The sequence below is a fragment of the Ailuropoda melanoleuca genome, chromosome 7, assembly GCF_002007445.2.
Source record: "Ailuropoda melanoleuca isolate Jingjing chromosome 7, ASM200744v2, whole genome shotgun sequence".
NCBI lineage: Eukaryota > Metazoa > Chordata > Mammalia > Carnivora > Ursidae > Ailuropoda > Ailuropoda melanoleuca.
Window position 1 is genome coordinate 89,107,915 of NC_048224.1, and position 17,487 is coordinate 89,125,401.

The 17,487-nt window shown below is 36.1% G+C and overlaps 1 protein-coding gene across 8 annotated transcripts in view; it reads right to left on the reverse strand.

Moving 5' to 3' along the window:
- Positions 1 to 318: 318 nt before the first annotated feature.
- DGKH (diacylglycerol kinase eta) overlaps positions 319 to 17,487 on the reverse strand; it is a 166,832-nt gene continuing 149,663 nt past the window's right edge. For 4 of the 8 annotated variants that reach the window (XM_034665235.1, XM_034665232.1, XM_011220571.3 and 1 more), the window contains one exon: positions 319 to 12,934. In XM_034665235.1, the coding sequence (XP_034521126.1) occupies positions 12,845 to 12,934 (90 nt within the window). In that variant the 3' untranslated portion in view covers positions 319 to 12,844. The remainder of the gene's footprint in view (positions 12,935 to 17,487) is intronic. The other 4 variants (XR_004626756.1, XR_004626755.1, XR_004626754.1 and 1 more) reach the window with 4 other exon arrangements.

A 17,487-nucleotide genomic window follows, 5' to 3' on the forward strand; every position in this document is an offset into this window, starting at 1 on the left:
GGTTGCTAGGGTTAAGGAGAGGACAGAGGCAGGAGGGAAGTAGGTGTGGCTGTAAAGGGCAACCCGAGGGATCCTTGTGTGGCTTTGGAGTGAAAGAACTGTCCAGCATCTGGACGCTGTCAATGTCAACATCCTGGTTGCGATACTAGACTATCAGTTTGCCGGATGTTATCATGGGGAGGAAATGGGTAAAAGGGACACAGGATCTCTCCTTGTATTATTTCATACAAATGTATGTGAATCTACAATGATCCCAAAATAAAAAGTTCAATTAAAACAAGTAAGATTTCCCACCACAAAGAAAGTAGGCTTCACACATTTTCCAAATGGATTCTTTTTATTTGAGGACGATCTCAAGGCAGTGCCCTTTGGGAAAGGCATCTCTCTTCATCATGTACATCGAGATCAACCATTACTCTCAGCAAAGTACAAAAATACACACATCAGTGACTTCCGTACAATAAATACATAATCATGCATCCCACAATAAAAGGCACGGAAAACTGCTCACTTAGTAGTCATAAAAATTACTAGCTACATTAACAAAGCCACCCAAATTATCTGTATAAGTAACTGTAACAATATATTCCAAAGGTGAAAACACATAAAACATCTTTAAAATAGTATGCAATAAATATCTCAATTGTATATATTTAAAAAATTATGCCATTGTAAACAGCATGTAAACAAACAAAACACATTTTCTTACCATTATTAAAAGTAATTAGAGCCAAAGTTATAACCTCTGCTCTGTCAGGTATATTTCACTGGCAAGTGTGCTAAGCAGTTAAAAGTTTCACTCTTTTCTGCAGCAAACAGAGCCCATTGTGTTAATAAATAGACAGGATCTGCATCTTTCAGATATAAGGAAAAGTTTCAAAACAGACTACCAAAATGTAGTAAATTCTTAACTATAAATAATATGGTAAAGGCTAGATTAAAACTATCTTTTGAAATGTAAGGGACAAAAGGAGCTATACTGCTAGGTTTTCAACATGATGGTAAACAGGAGGCAAGTAATTACTGATTATCTTCATTGAAAGGTAAAATAAGTGCCCAGCCTTCTGAGCCTCCTTCTCTTGAGGACCTTTTACAATATCGAACAAACAGTAAAGTTGTATCAAACTAAGAATTTCCTTTTGCTAGAGAACAAAGAAATGGTTGATACTTTATAGTGATGGGAAAGAATGACTTCCAAATATGCCTATCGAAATGTAAATATACATACAAGTAAGGTTTTTTCCATACTTACTGACAATAAAGATAAAGAATTTTTCCTTCCCATAAAGGAACCCTATTGCCTAATCATCAATAAATATTCAGAGAAGTTAATTGTTTATAACTCAAATGTGTTTGTTTTCTTTCATCGATATCAGTGCACTGTGGCATATAAATACTAGTAATATATTTACTATATGCTCAGATAAGTATGCTACCTGCTAAATATTATTACTCCCTACTCCCCATTAAAAATAATTGAGGTGAAAATATCAACCCATAACTTCAGAGTCTTTGAAGTATACCAGAAAGCATAATTTTATAATTTTTTCCCTCTGCTGTGCTGTGGGTTTACAATGCATACCTCATATATTTTGGTGTATGTGGCATTAACAGGGATATATGCCTTCCTAAAATGGACTTGAAATTTAACCCTTGATCAACAGATCTATTAGTCTCTTGGACCACACAGAGCACATATGGTTGTGGAAATGGGGTTCTACTGATTGATGAAAAATGTACTTGACAAGTGATGGTCAAACATTATTGGTGGCTCTATAAAAACTGGACATAAAAATGGGAATAATTCTTTATGACATAGAATTTGATTAATTTTCGGGGGGGAACAAGACTACACTGAAATTACCTGAGAAATATTTGGTTTAAAACCTGTCCGCCCAATTTCTTAGGCTGTAGAAAATAATTCTGAAGACAAACGATTTTACTGTATTCCCAGCATCTAATTAAGTGCCCAGTATAAAACAGGTTGAAAAATGTCTCTCAAGTGAGCAAAGGAAGAAGGCATTTAATTTAATGACTTGCATTTTTTATTACTATTTAATTTTAGAAATTATTAACTACGAAGAACTTTTTGTGTTGACCTTTATCATGATTTGGGAACATGGTGGAAGGTTTTATAGAATCATAAAAAAAAAACCAAACTGGTAGGTATTAGATTTTAGTCTTTATGTTCTATAAGGGGTGATAACAGTACAGACAAGCTGTCTTATATTTGCATCATAAAAAAATGAAATAATCATTAGCTATAAATGACCTGAAATCACACAAATTCAGTCTATATCTCTGGCTGACTCTTACTTTTGAGAAAATTTCACTTCATTATTGTTTTTGATTCTTTCTTAAATCTTATTTTGTGTAGGTGATCAATGTATGTGTTTTAAATAATTGTGTACACTGAATGTGTCTGCAAAGGAGAGAGGTAATCTTTAGGGCATACTTATGAATTATAAACAAGAATTTGATAGTTATGTGAAAATTTTGTAAGCCTCATTTTTAGAACAAGAATTCAGATTTGGTAAATATTTCTGACTTAAAGCTAACAAACGATTATCCTCTTCCCAACAATCTCTCTCCCTTGCCGTTCACCCTCTGTTGGCTCGCCCAGAGTGCACGCGTGCTCACCTGGTCCTGAACGCACACACCCCTCACGTGACTCAGGAAAGTCTAAGCTTTCATCTGTGAAAGTATAAAAATACAAAGAAGTTCGGGGGCTCTATTACTGTCAGTCCTTCAAAAACATTTATTGAAGTCCGATTATGTACGTGCGAGCTCCACGCTGAGACTACAAAGAGAGAAATTCAGGGGGTGGGGGAGAAAGGCAGGCATATATATATTATTGAATGTGATGTTATTTTAACAGAGAAAGTTTCAAGATGTTACGGAGCATGGACGAAATACTAACTCCAGCCAGGGAAGTCAGGTAAAGCTTCACAGAAAGTTAAATCTGAACTGAGTTTTGAAAGCGTTGATCTCTGGCAAGTGATGAGGCCAAGGCAATGAATTGGGAGTCGCTCCAAATTGCTGACTTACAAAAGGTCTCTAGAGGAAAGGGTGGCTGAGGATGCTAAAAAGGGTGGAACGAGGCAAAGCCAGAGAGCCCCTCATCCGCCACGCTAAAGAGTTAGGTTGCTCTACCAGAAGGAGAACCTGTGTAAGAATTTTCAGCAAAGGAATGACAAAGCAAATGTGTGTTTTAGAAAGATCACTCGGTCGACCATGTAGAAGATGAACTAGAGGTAGGAGAAAACAGATATAGGAAACTGGTTGCTGAAAAACTATGGCAAAAGCACAGGAGAGAAAAATCACGAAGGTTTGTACCGAGAGAGGGCGAAGGCAATGGGACCGTCGTTTCACTGCAATTAGAAATAGAACATAAAACGTCAATTCAACTTTTGAGATGGACAAAATATGAAATATGCAACTGCATAAACACTGAGAAAACTTTAATATATGAAATGCTTTTGCTTATACAATCCAAAACCAAGACTGGGGTGAAGCGACGGGTCTGTTCCATATTTCAGTTAATGAGTTTCTTGGCAGAGACATAACCACTTCATGTTGCTATGAAAACTGTGTCATCTCTCAAAAGCTTTCTGAAAGCTTTTCAAGTAAAAGAAGGAGAGGAAACAAAAGAGCTGCTCAAGTTTGCAATTCTCCCCACCTCATCGTTATGTAGATTTAAAAGCTGCTGCACAACTGAGATTTGTAAACACGGTAGGTTCTAATAAAAGTTATAATTACTTTAATTATACGAGGGTCATCTGTATGCCAGGTCATCGTGATAAGCAAATACCCAGAAAAAGAATTTCTTCCTGTCACTGTACCAAATCTTTCTGGGATTACCATTTAGAGACCCATCTTCTTGCAAACTAGGTTGTATCATTAAGATGGATCAAAATCCCATGCAGACAAGTTCTGATTCCAGCTTTTCCTTCTATCATACAGCTTACCCTGCTCATCATTTCAACATTCTTAGGGGGAGGGGATAGGAGGAGCTCCAAGTTATCATAGTACGCCATTATAAATGCCAGATGGAGGAAACAAATTTTTTAATATCAGTGACTGAATTCAAAAGTCAGGTAAAAATAAAAGTCAATATTCATTTACCCTCACCTATATTTAATGATTTTAACAAGGCTATTCTAATTTTCCCCCCTTAACTGTACTCGGCTTTCCATTACGGTAACAATGACAACAATCTCTAGTTTAGTTTCTTTACAGGGAGTAGGGAAGGTCCTTCGCATGAGGGAGCATCATTCCACAGCCAGACAATATAGCTAGTGATCCAGCCTCGGATCAAACAGCAGGGCGAGCACTCAGGATTCACTTAGTACAGAGAGTAAGTCACAGCACGGGATTAAACAAATTAAGAAAGTCCCGTTATTTCATTTTGGTAACCACTGATTGAAGGAGACATTTTCCTCTTTGGGGAGTTCATCTAACAAAAGACATGAAGATCATGATTTTTTTTTTAAATGTATCTATATGCTACTATTAATGGTTGTTTGGGGTGAGTGTAGAAAAAACAAAATCACTCTAAATTTCTGAAGATTTTAGAAGTGGGAGTGAATGAGTAATATCAGCCTGTAGTACATAGGTGAAAATACGCATAACCTCCTCTGGTACAGGTAGTATTACTGTAACCGCACTCTCCTTTCACACTGGACATCACGGATATTAGTGTGGACTTCGAATTTTCGTGCTATGGTTTTGGAAGTCTTTCTTTGTATATCAAATGACAGCAGGAAAGAATCGGTAAATTTAAGTATGATTCACACTTTCATAATTTCTGCTGTAAAAGAAAAATTACGACGTACTTATAATTGATAATATTGCGTGCCATTTCTCATTGGGACAGTTGAAACACCAAAACATACAGTTTGTAGAAAAGACACAGTGAGCCAGTGCCAGAGTCAGTCACAGAGCCAAAGAAATCTAAACTACGTGTCCAACTCCAGAATCATCTAATTCAGCTATTTATAATATTGTAAATTTTGGCAATCTTTCATTGTTTCAAATGAAAGGAAAATCTATCACTGTGAACAAATCTCAAGGCTTAGCAAGTTCATGCAGATCTCTTTAGTCTGCACGGTACAGTGTGATCCACACTTACAAGTACTCTTCCATAGGAACTAGCTAAGTCCTTCTGACTCGTTCTCCCTCTGTCAATCACGAAGTTGACAAAGCACAGACCTTTGTGTCATGTACTAAACACAAATGATGACGTCATCCAAACAACCTGCTTCATTGACTTCTAACTGCAACCGTAGAATGAGCTCCCTGAATTCACTGGCTAGTTTGATACCACAAAGATCCAATCTGAGACTTGACCAGCATGACTTTTTTGTTTTTTGTGGTATTGTGCCTACCATATGACTCACACATGTTCTGCGTTTCTATAATATAAGGTGGAAGACATCTATGTTCCAACTATTCATTTCCAAATCTTTGCCAAATTACCAGCTCAAGCTCCTTTCCTTCATAATGTTTCCATATTTCAGTATGTTTCTCATGTATTTTTCCTGCCTTTAATAACTGTGCAACAATAAAATTAACGCAAAACTCTCTTTAAAATTATAGTAAATTAATTCTTAAACTCCTACTCTAGTTCACAATTCACCTTTTGTTCACACTGTAAAACAATGAAATGGTTGAATTAAGGGCTTATTAAATCGATTTCTTTGGTACACAACAATGCCTCACATTAAGTCAGAACATTTTTCTTCTTCCTCAAAAACAATTTTTTTCTCTGTGGTAGGTTATGCCATTATGTTTTAAATCTCCAGTTTTTTAAAGAGTTGGACAAAAAATACTTTTTTAAACAAAAGTAACTTGGAACTCCATTAAAATCCCATGACTTAATTTACAGAAACAAATAAAGCATTATCCATCAAGGTTACTATCTGTAAAGTAGGCCAGTCAAACGCAAACATGCATTAAAATACACATCCTGGAATCTAAAGCTGGCCCCTAAAGTAGGTGATATTTTTGGGGTTCAAGAATCTCAGTGTTCAGTTGAGTGTTATATTGGCATACAATTGCTGAGATCTCTTTTACAAGAAAATCAGAAAGTTTATCATAGAAAAAAGTTCTGACTTGGAGATAAAATATATATTGAGAAAATATAGCACAGTGAATCCCTTGGTTACATTAAATTCTTAATATCGGTGATTTCATTTTGGCTTTATGCCCTTTTCCATATTTATTTTAAATATGCAAGTTATTTTTTAACAAATCCCTATTATTATTTAGTTATCGATGATGGTAAAAAAGATACCATTTTTTTTAACAAGGAAAAAAATTGGGCATCTGTTTGACAGAAATGAGTACTTCAAGTACGTAAGTAAATCATTAACAGACGTATTACACTCTAAGCAACAGCAGTAACAAAGAAAAGAGCTAGAATATGCATTTTGTATAAAGATTAAATTTCACAACATAATAAATAAATGCACTGATTTATACAACTTGAGAAAACCTTCTACTGATGATCGTCACAGGTAATACTGTCTTATCATTGACTTTGTTAGTATCAGCACTGCCTCACATAGAGATTCAAAGGTAAAATTCTTGCCCCCAGAGCCACAAAATATACAAAGCTGGTTTGTTATTAAATATTTTGTCTGCCAAAATTCCTGCAAACTAAAATACATCTTGGCAGTTTGAATAACCAGCATGATAATTATATTGGTATCAAAAGATAAGAAAAATTTGAATAAGAAAATTAACAAAACCAGTAAAAGGAGAAACCTGTTGTATAAATAGACATTTTAACATAAAAGTGAGACTTTTATCTCACTTGAGAGGAAGAAACAAATTCCATACAACTTACTCGAAGATTTGAAAATAATTATCATATTTTCCCAGCTCTAGATAAATATATTACTCCAATTTATTAGTCATCTCAATATACAATATATAACTCACAAAACTGGGAAAGTTACAATACCAAAATCTTTCACAGCACTAGTTACCAGTTACCAGAACTGTAAGAAATCTTTAGCTACATATCAGCTTAATACTTAGAATATACAAATAGATATGGCTAAGCTGTGGTAAACAATAGTGCAAACAGTAAGGACCACAAAATATATTCTTTTTAGCTTGTTTATCTAACTGCATTATCCTACTTCAATGACATCATCAACTGAATATGGAACTTATCTTAATGCATCTTAAAAGTATCCCTATGTTCTTTTAGATATGGTTAATTTACTCTTGAAATGCAGTTCCTATGAAATATCCAGACTATTTATAAATTCCTATGCAATGAATAACTTGTAGCTAAAATGAAATATTTTACGTGGAGCTTTTATAGCTTTTAAGTAGTGGCTTGGTTTCTGTTTTTCCAATGTAAGCTTGGATGTGCATCAAAAATTAAGAGAGAAGATATAAATATGTGTAAATAGAATATCTTAGTTACATAAGGGGAATCAGTCTGTTCATCTATAGTAGTAATACGGGGTTTTATCTTAAACATTGTTATTGAGTTTAGTGCAGTTTCAGTTACTACTAAACTTATTTTCCTGAAAATAACGGAAAGAAGTATACAAATAGGTACAGTCCAGCTGTCTTTTTATCTCTCTATTCTCTGTAATGATAAACCTTTATAGTTTTTTCTGCTAACAGAAATGTCTCTAAAAGAAATTTGGAGAGAATAATAAAAAGAAGCAATATAAAGGTAAAGAATGCTTTGGGTATTAAAAAACTAATAATCATTGCCTTTTTAAAGTTTTGGTTGTTTTTTTTAGGAAGGCATCCTACTGCAAAGGCATCATATCACCATCTGACACAGAGACTGCTACACAGAAGTCACCGGGGAGATGCCTAGCAGAGACAAACAAGTCCCAGGCCTCATGGCACTTGGCGAGGGCAAGCCGGAGAGGGAGACACATGGCTGCCAAGCCACATGGGAACTGCCAGGGAGGTTATTCCATTGACCAATAGTTAGTATTTGAAGAATCTTCACTGTTCACTCTTTCCAACTGATTTTAAAAACTTGGTTTTAGAACTGCCACTTGTATTATTATCAAACTCTGAACCCATTGTTTTATCCGACTTGCATCTGAAAAATGCAGGATGAGTTCATTCTCCGGGGAGAGGGCAGGAGAGATCCTAAACGTCAAGGTTGAGAGATGTAATGTTTATGGAGCTTAGTGAAAATCTATATCCTTGAAGAATTCGCATCTATATAACATTAAAGTCCATTGTGTTGTCAGCCCAGCCTGAGAGAATAGATGATTTACTCTAGAAATGATGTATATAGAGGTGTCCACCGTAATTTTCTAAGTCATAGCTTTGCATGAATATTTTCTTTCTTGAATCCTGTTAAAAATAATGTCTATTAGGACTAAAGTAGTGCCTCTTTATTCCTTAAAATTAGCTAAAGAAGCTCCAGGCAGTACTGTTTCGGTAAATGCTATCATTGCGTAAAAATGATTAAGTGAAGCAGTGACAATAAATCATTGGGAAAGATCTTATTATAGAACTAAATAATCTGTATTTAGGATCAAAAATATGATATACTGCAGGCACTACTTTAAGGAATTATTAACTCTCTGAAAAATCAAGATAAGTTGGCATAATAAGAAAAACAAAGTCCAGCAAAACACGCCTTCTTTGAGGGCTTTAATAACACATTCAGTTTACTTGGAGTCATTTTGGTTCTTTTTTTTTCCATGCCTAGTGATTCATTTCATGTGCGTGTGCTGTTTGTATTCTCAAGCATGAACTATGTCAACAAGATAATCTAGTGATAAGAGAAAGTGAAATGTACAAGTTGTAGGAGACTGACCCGGTCTTTACTTATCTCAGTACATATTCTTCTGAAATGTTCCCTGTGACTTAAGTTGTGAACAAATGAGAATGTCACATGAGCAAGAAATTGAGCAAATGTGGATTGTTAGTGACTTTGATATGAGGTGGGGAGCTGGAGAGAGGCCAGCTGCGTTGGTCAGCCAATCTCCTGTTTTATCTTAGCTACCAAAATATAACCCCTGGGTAAGTAGGGTTTATCTAGAACCAGAGTTAGGAATAAGCATTGAGAAGAAAACTCAGTGAGGGTGATGAATGAGTTAAAGCTCATTTCTGGGATTTCTAGGAAGTGGTGGGATGGGGAATGAGCTATTCTGAGGGCTTTTTGAAGAACTCCAATCCCTAATATCTGGGAGGGATAAAATGTGGCTAGGCCAATGCTAATCACTGACAAATCTTGTTTAAAAGGAAGATTGAAATTTGGTAGGTCTGGAGTGGACCTGCGGTTCTGCATTTCTATAAGCTCCCGGGTGGTATGGATGCTTCTGGTCCATGGACCACATTTGAGTACGATGATCTAGACCAGCGCTGTCCAGTCGAATTTTTGCAATGACGGAAATGTCCAATATCTGTACTGTCTACTATAGTTACTGAGCACTTGAAATGCGGCTCGTGCACTTGAGAAGCTAACTTTCTAATTAAATCAATGTAAATTTAAACAGCCACATGTGGGGAGTCCCTACAATACTGGACAGCACAGGTCTAGACATTCACAGGTCATGTCTTCTCAGCCAGAGCAATCTATATCGCAGTCCCCAAATTATCTAACCCACCAATTTATTTAGATTAGCAGGTTGCCTTTTATAAAATACAAACTGTAAAATTAGTTTCTTTAAATTGTTTCCTTCCTAACACTTTGCTTAGTTGACCCATAATGGGCACTTAAGTGGGGAGAGGTGAAAGGTGTCACCTTGTAGCGGGAGAGTTGATGAAGTAAGGGCAGCACAGGCAGTGAGGATTTGAGCAGCCATCACAGTACTAGCCACGTGGGAGATGGAAGCCAGGAGGTGGGAAGGAGGGAACTCAGAAAGGAAGGTGGAGTAACACAGAAGGGAAAAATGTAGTACTTTAAAATTTTACTTAGGTCTGACCCCGTCCCTTTCCTTCTTGAAAACAAGTTCTGGGACACCTGGCTGGCTCAGTCAGTAGAGCATGAGATTCTTGGTTTTGGGGTTGTGAGTTCAAGCCCCACATTGGGTGTGGAGATTACTTAAAAATAAAATCTTTAAAAAAATACATGTGTATATATGTATATAAATGTAAATAAAGCAAGTTCTTCCTTAGGTAAAGAAGACTGGAAGGGAATGGATGTTGGCTGGGCTGTGATTCCCCTTCACCCCTCCCAAATTATCCAGGTGTGGGAGAGCCTAGCGGAGAGGAATGGGTGCAATTACAGCTAGCAATTGGGAACAGGTTTAAGCTTCTCACCTCAGCTTATGAATGGATCAAGGTACCGAGGTCCCACCTGCACTCCCCTGATTGTGATCAGATTCCAGAGAGCAGCTCTTTGCACTTTCTATTATATATAGTATATATATAGTAGCCCCATCTACTATAAGAAGCTGGCTCCTCCACTGACAGGGGCCTGAGGAGGCTCTGAAGACACCATCTGGGCAAACAGATGTGAGTAAGGTCATTTGGGTCCTACACAGCCATGCACGGACGAAGCATACAGGAATAATTGCTCTTATTTAAAACAACAACAAATGTCAAAATTGTCATTTTGAAGGATTTCCCTCATCCAAAAGCCATCTGCAAGAAAATTCTAGTTAACTAAAGAATCCATTAATGGAGGTTTTACAGCATAGATAAGAGTTACTACCTATGAGTAAAAAGATCGACATCTAACAAAAAATTTACAAATTCTGAACATGTAAGAGCTTAAATCTTTACTAGTGGCAGAGGGGTATTTTGGGTAAGTAAAAATCAATGCAGAGTTTTATATTAATTAATATAATTAATTATATTATATTAATTATATATAGATATCCTTACCTCTTTGCCCCTACCTTTCTTTTTTTTGGTGGAGCTGGACAGGGACCTGTGATCTCACAGTTGAGTTCCAAGACGCTGGCCTCTCTATCTTAATTTCACAGGGAAATGCCTGGAAAAGTGGGACACCTTGCAAGCTGGGGAGGTGAGGACTATAAAAGAAGTCCTTTGATTTCCTAAGTGTGGGTAACATTACAATATTAAGTGAGTAGCTTTTGACTCTTTTACGCTACTTGATATTATTCCCTTTGGAAAATTTCTATTTATTCACAACTTAGACAGGTAAAATATATAGTCAGACACATTTGGACAGGAGCCCATCAGGCTCATTTATTTTTAAGATATCCAAATTTTGTGATTTTACTAGTAGTTAAATACCCAATTTATAAATAAGAATAAAGTATCAAATATTCTAACTCTTTTGCTATAATTAAATTATATGTCTGACAATGTTCATTTTAAATGCTTTCCCACTAATATTTCTCATTTGGTAACTAATTGTCTAGAAAATATCAATGAGAGTATATTTCAAGAGTATGCATGTGTAAGTGTGAATGTACATGAATACGTGGATAGACACGTAGAAGTGTATGTGTGTGTATGTGTATCTATTAAGCACCTAATTAGAAGGCTACTTCATGAAAATTGTCACCACTGGGTCAATACCCTGTTTTCTTCTCTTATATAGAAGATTTTTAAATATTATAATTAATTTTTGGTATCTAATGTCTAAAGAAATATTGTTTAAGGATATTTTTGTGACTTTTTGACACGTATGACTTTGGCTTTCAAAGATTTGGTACTTGTAAAGTTGACTCCTAATAAGCTACACTGAAGTATAGTGGTTTAGAAAAAGGAAAATAATATCTACCTGATACGAGAATTAAGTGAGATAATAATAATAATATAAGCCCTTCAGAAAAAATTCAAAAATTTAAATCTCTTGTTGAGAAGTTGTGTCAGTAGTCACTCTAGATAGTGGGGAAGTCTGGGTGACCAATCAGTATACAGATCCCAGTTGAGACCTTGGGGAAACTCCTGGATGTCAATGGCCCACTGTATTATAAATGCAAACAGAGTATTAAATAAATACTAAATTAAAACAAAAACAATAACAAAATGTGGGAATTTTGGTTTGGGAAGCTATAGTAAGTTTTGTTCGGCAACAGAACACGTAATTTTATAAAAATATCCAGAGGTTTTCTTAATGTGCATGTCTACTGTTGATAATAGAGTGACATCAAATTGGCTTGCATAAAATGTATATCATTTGTTGATTATGGCACAGACGCATGTTCACAAATTCTTACATACAGAATATTTATCCAAAATCCCATATCAAAGAACACAAAAGTGCCTTGAACCAACAACAGAAAGGTAATTTCGGTAGTAATAAATTAAATTACATTAAAACTGACATGAAAGCTAAGTTTTATGATATTACATGTGACATGCAAGAAAAAGAAAGACCATTCAGGCAGGAATGTCGTGCATTAAGATTTGCATTCATTCGTAATATTTGAGAGGTTTCAACCATATTCTCAGATCACTGAATGCTAGGAATCTGAGGTGACACCCATCTAACATTCAAAACACAACCTAATCTATATCTTAGTCTCCTAACCAATGATTTTAAGGAAGAAGCCAATGCCTCCAATAATGAAACCTAAGAAGTTTTAGCCACATAGTAAGAACATTCTGTCTGACCAGGTTTAAGGAAAGTCAATGTTTCCACCTTTCAGACAATGCAATTTTCTCGGGCTCTTCCTACCTTCTTAGTAATATGAGCATATTGGAACACGTCAAGAAAATGGCTTTGTGGAATGTATTTTTTTTTGGCACAAAAATATTTTCTAATACCTCAAATGAAAATTTTTACCCACAGCAAAATATCAAGCCATAGAGGTGCTTCCGTGGTGCTTGCTTTTCTAGGCAGAAAAGTACAGAAACAGACAAGTGCTTCTCAGAGCTTTGTATTAAGTAGCAATTACATCCCTTCCAAGGAATAGCACCAATATGATTACACCTCAGACTGGGGAGTGCTCCTTCCAAGCTCTTTAATTCCCTGGAGAATTCGCTTCATATGACCCACTTTCGTTATCCCCAGGTCCTAAAAAAAAAAAAAAAAAAAGAAAAGGTAGAAAGAAAGAGAAGGAAAAGAAAGAAGTTTATTGCCAAGAAAAAACTGGGAATTAAATTTTTCACTAGCAAATAGTATAATTAGTATTCAGTTCATTTAGTTTAGTTTATATTCAATGACTTAGGAAATATAAGCTACGAAAATCAGTTCATAAAGCAAAACTAACCTGACATTGAAAAATTACCAACCAGTTAAAAAAAAAATCACATCCTCCACAAACTCTTAAATGTCACATTCTCAGAAATTATACACAATGGCGGTTCTTCAAGAGTCAAAATTAGTTTCTCCTTTTTCTTCTTTTTTAAAACACAGGCCCTTTTGGGATTTCTGAGAAACGTGACAGGAGACATCAGGGCAGCCGCAAGTAGTCTTAAGGCAACCATACACTTCCTTCCTAAAATAGTAAACTTGAAAGTAAAGCCTAATCCTAAAGACAGAGATCAGGGGCCTCCACCTAAATTTGGAATGTAAATGCATTTACGGTTACATTTAGAGTCTTCGATTTGAGTGGACTGTTTCAATATTCCTTCTACTTTGTAAGGCAGAAGTATAAAAAATTACTTCAACATAGCTATCTGTGGGTTGATGCTTTTCCGCAGAGTATCTGTGGTTCCTTTCCCTCAGAACCCTCCTTGTTTCTTACAGAACTGTCTTCCTTTAAAGGGCCAAGAACTCAATATGTAGCTTTCAGAAATGGAGGGTGATTCCAGAATGTACAGCGCACAGCAGGCACTCGGCCAATAAATACTTGTTGCAGGAATCAAGGAGGTGAATAGAAGACAGCCATGATATTCACTACCAGAGAAACTAAAAGAAAGGTGAAGGCCTCTGAACCCTATCGCTTCTTTAAGTGTAATGGGCACAATCAATTTGCTAACATGTGAAGTCAAACCAATTCTGGATAAAAAACAGAGGGCTTGAAATATCTGAAAATTAGTAAAAAGATGACTTCCAAAGCAGTCTCGAAAACAGGATTATAAGGTACCACAAAATTATGTGTCTGAGATGATAAAGATTCCAAATATCCATTCTATTTCATAAGCTAAGAGCATTATTTATTTTTAAGCTTTAAATGAAATAGATGACTGTAAGCACACGCACACACGTGCTCTCTCTTCCATATACTTTATGGGTTCTTTGAATTCTATAGCATGATGCTGCTGACAATTCTTTTTTTCTACTGACAATTTTGAATATTTCTGGAAAATACTCTCTCTACAGCAAGTGCTCTTGTCAAGCGTGAGATAATTTCTGGGTCACACTTTTTCAATAGGCAACTGAGCCTAAAAATATTTTGTCATAGGACACCAGGTCATTCATAACAAGTCTCAAGGCAACTGTATGTTTCCTGAGTGTATGCTAGCATAGTAAACTTAAAAGCAAGGCCAAATCTTAAAGAAGGATAGTCAGCACCTGCTACCTAACTCTGAAATATAAATGCATTTACAGTTGCATTTACATTCTATGATTTGAGTGGGATACTTTAATATTCTTTCAGCTTTGTGATAACACAATTATCTGATTAAGAAATACATTTAATATTAAATATTTTATTTCAGGCCATATACACGTTGTATTTTCAAGAATGAAAACTTCTTTGGGACAAGTAGACTATACTCAGAATTACCATTGTGGTGGAATGCGATGAATGTTTTCCACGGAATTATACTAACTTCTTGCTATATTTTATCTTGAGTTCAATACCTTCATGTCTTCTTGGAGTTAGGCTGTGATAAAGTTATGCCGTGACATCTGATATCTTTCTTAATTTATTTTTATCATACTCTTTATTATGGGCTTTTTCTTTCTTTGGATGAACAGGTTTAATTTTGCAGAAACATGCTTTGTAGATATTCAGTTATCTTTCTAGCCACGCATATGCAACTTTCCAAATGGAAAAAAAAACCCCAAAACCAACCACACAAACAAAACCATGCGTCTTTGCCATTGTCTTTGGTGCCCCTCACTTTTGCCTACTGTCTTCCTGGAGGGAGAATAATGCAATCAGTTTATCTATTTCCTAAAGCACCTTAGAAATTTTTTTCCTTTCCCACCTTCACACTGTCGCATTGCTATCTCCAGTTGTCTTGCTGATAAGAAAGTAACACCTGAGCCAAGATCTGAGCAGGAGTTAGCCAGGTGAGGGTAGTGGGAGACGCATACTGTAGCAGGGTGCACCTCTAAAGGTGAGGAAGAGTCTAGTATTTTTAAGCAAATGGAATATGGCCAGGGCGGATGGGGTATAGCCCATTGAGGGACCGGTGATTCCACAGCAGGTTCCATAAATGGGCAGAATCTTGTAGACCTCACAAAGATGAGAGCCTTTATTCCAGTAGAAGTGTGAAGTCACTGAAAGGTGATCTATCTGATGCTAAGAGATCACTCTGGTTGCAGTATGGGTAACGGGCTATAGAGAGCAAGGATAGCAGCAGAAAGGCCAGTTAGGAACTCTGGCCTCACACAGGCGAGCGGTGCCCTAGCATGCAGTAGGAGTGTGGAAAGCAGAAAGAGAAAATGGATGGGGTTCAGAAACCTGGCTCGGTGATGGGCTTAATGAGGTAGGGGACAAGGATAAGGAAGAGGAAGGCGCTGAGTATGACCGTGGGCTTCTCCATCTCGAGTGTCTGGAGGGAAAGGGGTGATTTTACTAAGATATCAGCAGAACAGAGGTTTGGGTTTTGACATGTTAAGACTGCCCCCCCCGCCCCGTGTGATAGGCAACTATCAAGTAGAGTTGGTGATGAAATCCTAAAGCTCCCAAATGTGGTCAGGGCTAGAGGTAAAGACCTGTGAACCACGGACATAATCATGGCCCATGTTTGCAGCAATGGGAATGGATAAGATCACCCAGGGATAGGTGATCCTTTAGCAATACTTAAAGACTTTATTCTGAAGCGTTTGCTAGCCTCTGACTGTAGCTCCTTCACAGCTACAATCAGAGAACAACGGGAGCTCATTTGCTGCCTTCATGGCTTTGTTCCATAGCAGGCTCTTTCCAAAAAATTATTTTCCTTTTTTTCATTCCCCCATACCCCGTTTTAGAACCAAAAGAGTTAAAATGGGCTATGTCAATGAAAGAAAAGTTTTAAGGGAAAGGATGTAATTTGCATTAAAAATAAAAACAAAGCAGAACAAAAAGTCCCACTATAAAGCTAAAGAGAAAGGTTACAAAAATAATTCTTAACCGTTTCCTTTTTACTCATACTTTCTTCCAGCCAAGTCCTATCACTCTAACTTTGAACGCGTATGCGAATGAGCTTTGTTTTTCCATTCTGCAAATATGTGCTTTACTCATTGTATATGTGTGTGTGTATTTGTATGTTTACGGTTGCATGTACCTATATATCATACACATATATACACATATATACACATATATACACATATATACACATATATATTTATATATACACACATATATATATATACACACATTCAGTCTTTTCCTTGAATTTATGCTTATTCATGGTAAATGAAATATAAGCTCCTAGAAAGGCTGGCATAACATATCAATCAGTAGCTATTCAATAAATATTCCTGCCTGCCAAGGATATAAGAAGCTACATAAATATGTTGAATATAATGATCCCCTACATTTATTTTTTTGTGCACTCATTCCAAGTGTTGAAGTCAACCTTTGCTCTAAGAACTCTAACCCTGTATATTTTGCTATTTTCCAGATTTGGGACTCTCAGTTGTGGTAATGAATTAATCTATTATTTTATTATTCTGGTTAAAAATGTTTAGGTAGATGTGGTGTCCACTTTTAATGTGCTAAAACTGTATGCCTCTGCTTTACAAAATACTACATGTTATCCTCTAATTGTTCAAAGATCTCTGCTAACATATTTGTAGATAAAGGCACAACAGTTCATGAATTTCTTAGGAATTCACTGTATCTTAATCCTATGCAATTCGAAACTTGGTCTACAGGAAAGAGATCCCTCCAACATATGTTAAAGGCTTTGTCACTTGCTTATTACTCAATCTTGGAATTTTAAAATGGCTGTGTTTGATAAGAAAATACAACTTGACAAAACTCTACTCGTAACCTTGAGATAGAATAGTCTACTTTGGCCATGCCAAGTTTCCACCGAAAAAATAAAACAGAATTGCTGCAAACCATGAACTCATGATTTTCTTTCCCTGAAATAAACGACAAATAGGCTCCAAGCTGCATTCTAGCAAAAGCGAAGCGTCATTTTTACTTCATTTGCTAAAGAAAATAATAAATTTCTTTTTGAGAATAATACCATCATAATAGAAAGTCACAGAGAGGGTATTTGAATTTACTGGTCTAGATGTTCACGTGAGCTCTGAAAAGGGCAGTCAGAAACACAACAAAATCATAGGACTCTCAGATGCCATTGCTGTAAGTTTCTTATCTAGTTCCACATATTAGGAAGACTTTGTTATTGGTATTTTGAACGAATTTTTAGTTGTTAACCTTTCATTAGATTTTAGTCATTTTCAGCAACAGTGATCACCTTTCATGCTGATTCAATAAAATGAGCTGATGGAAA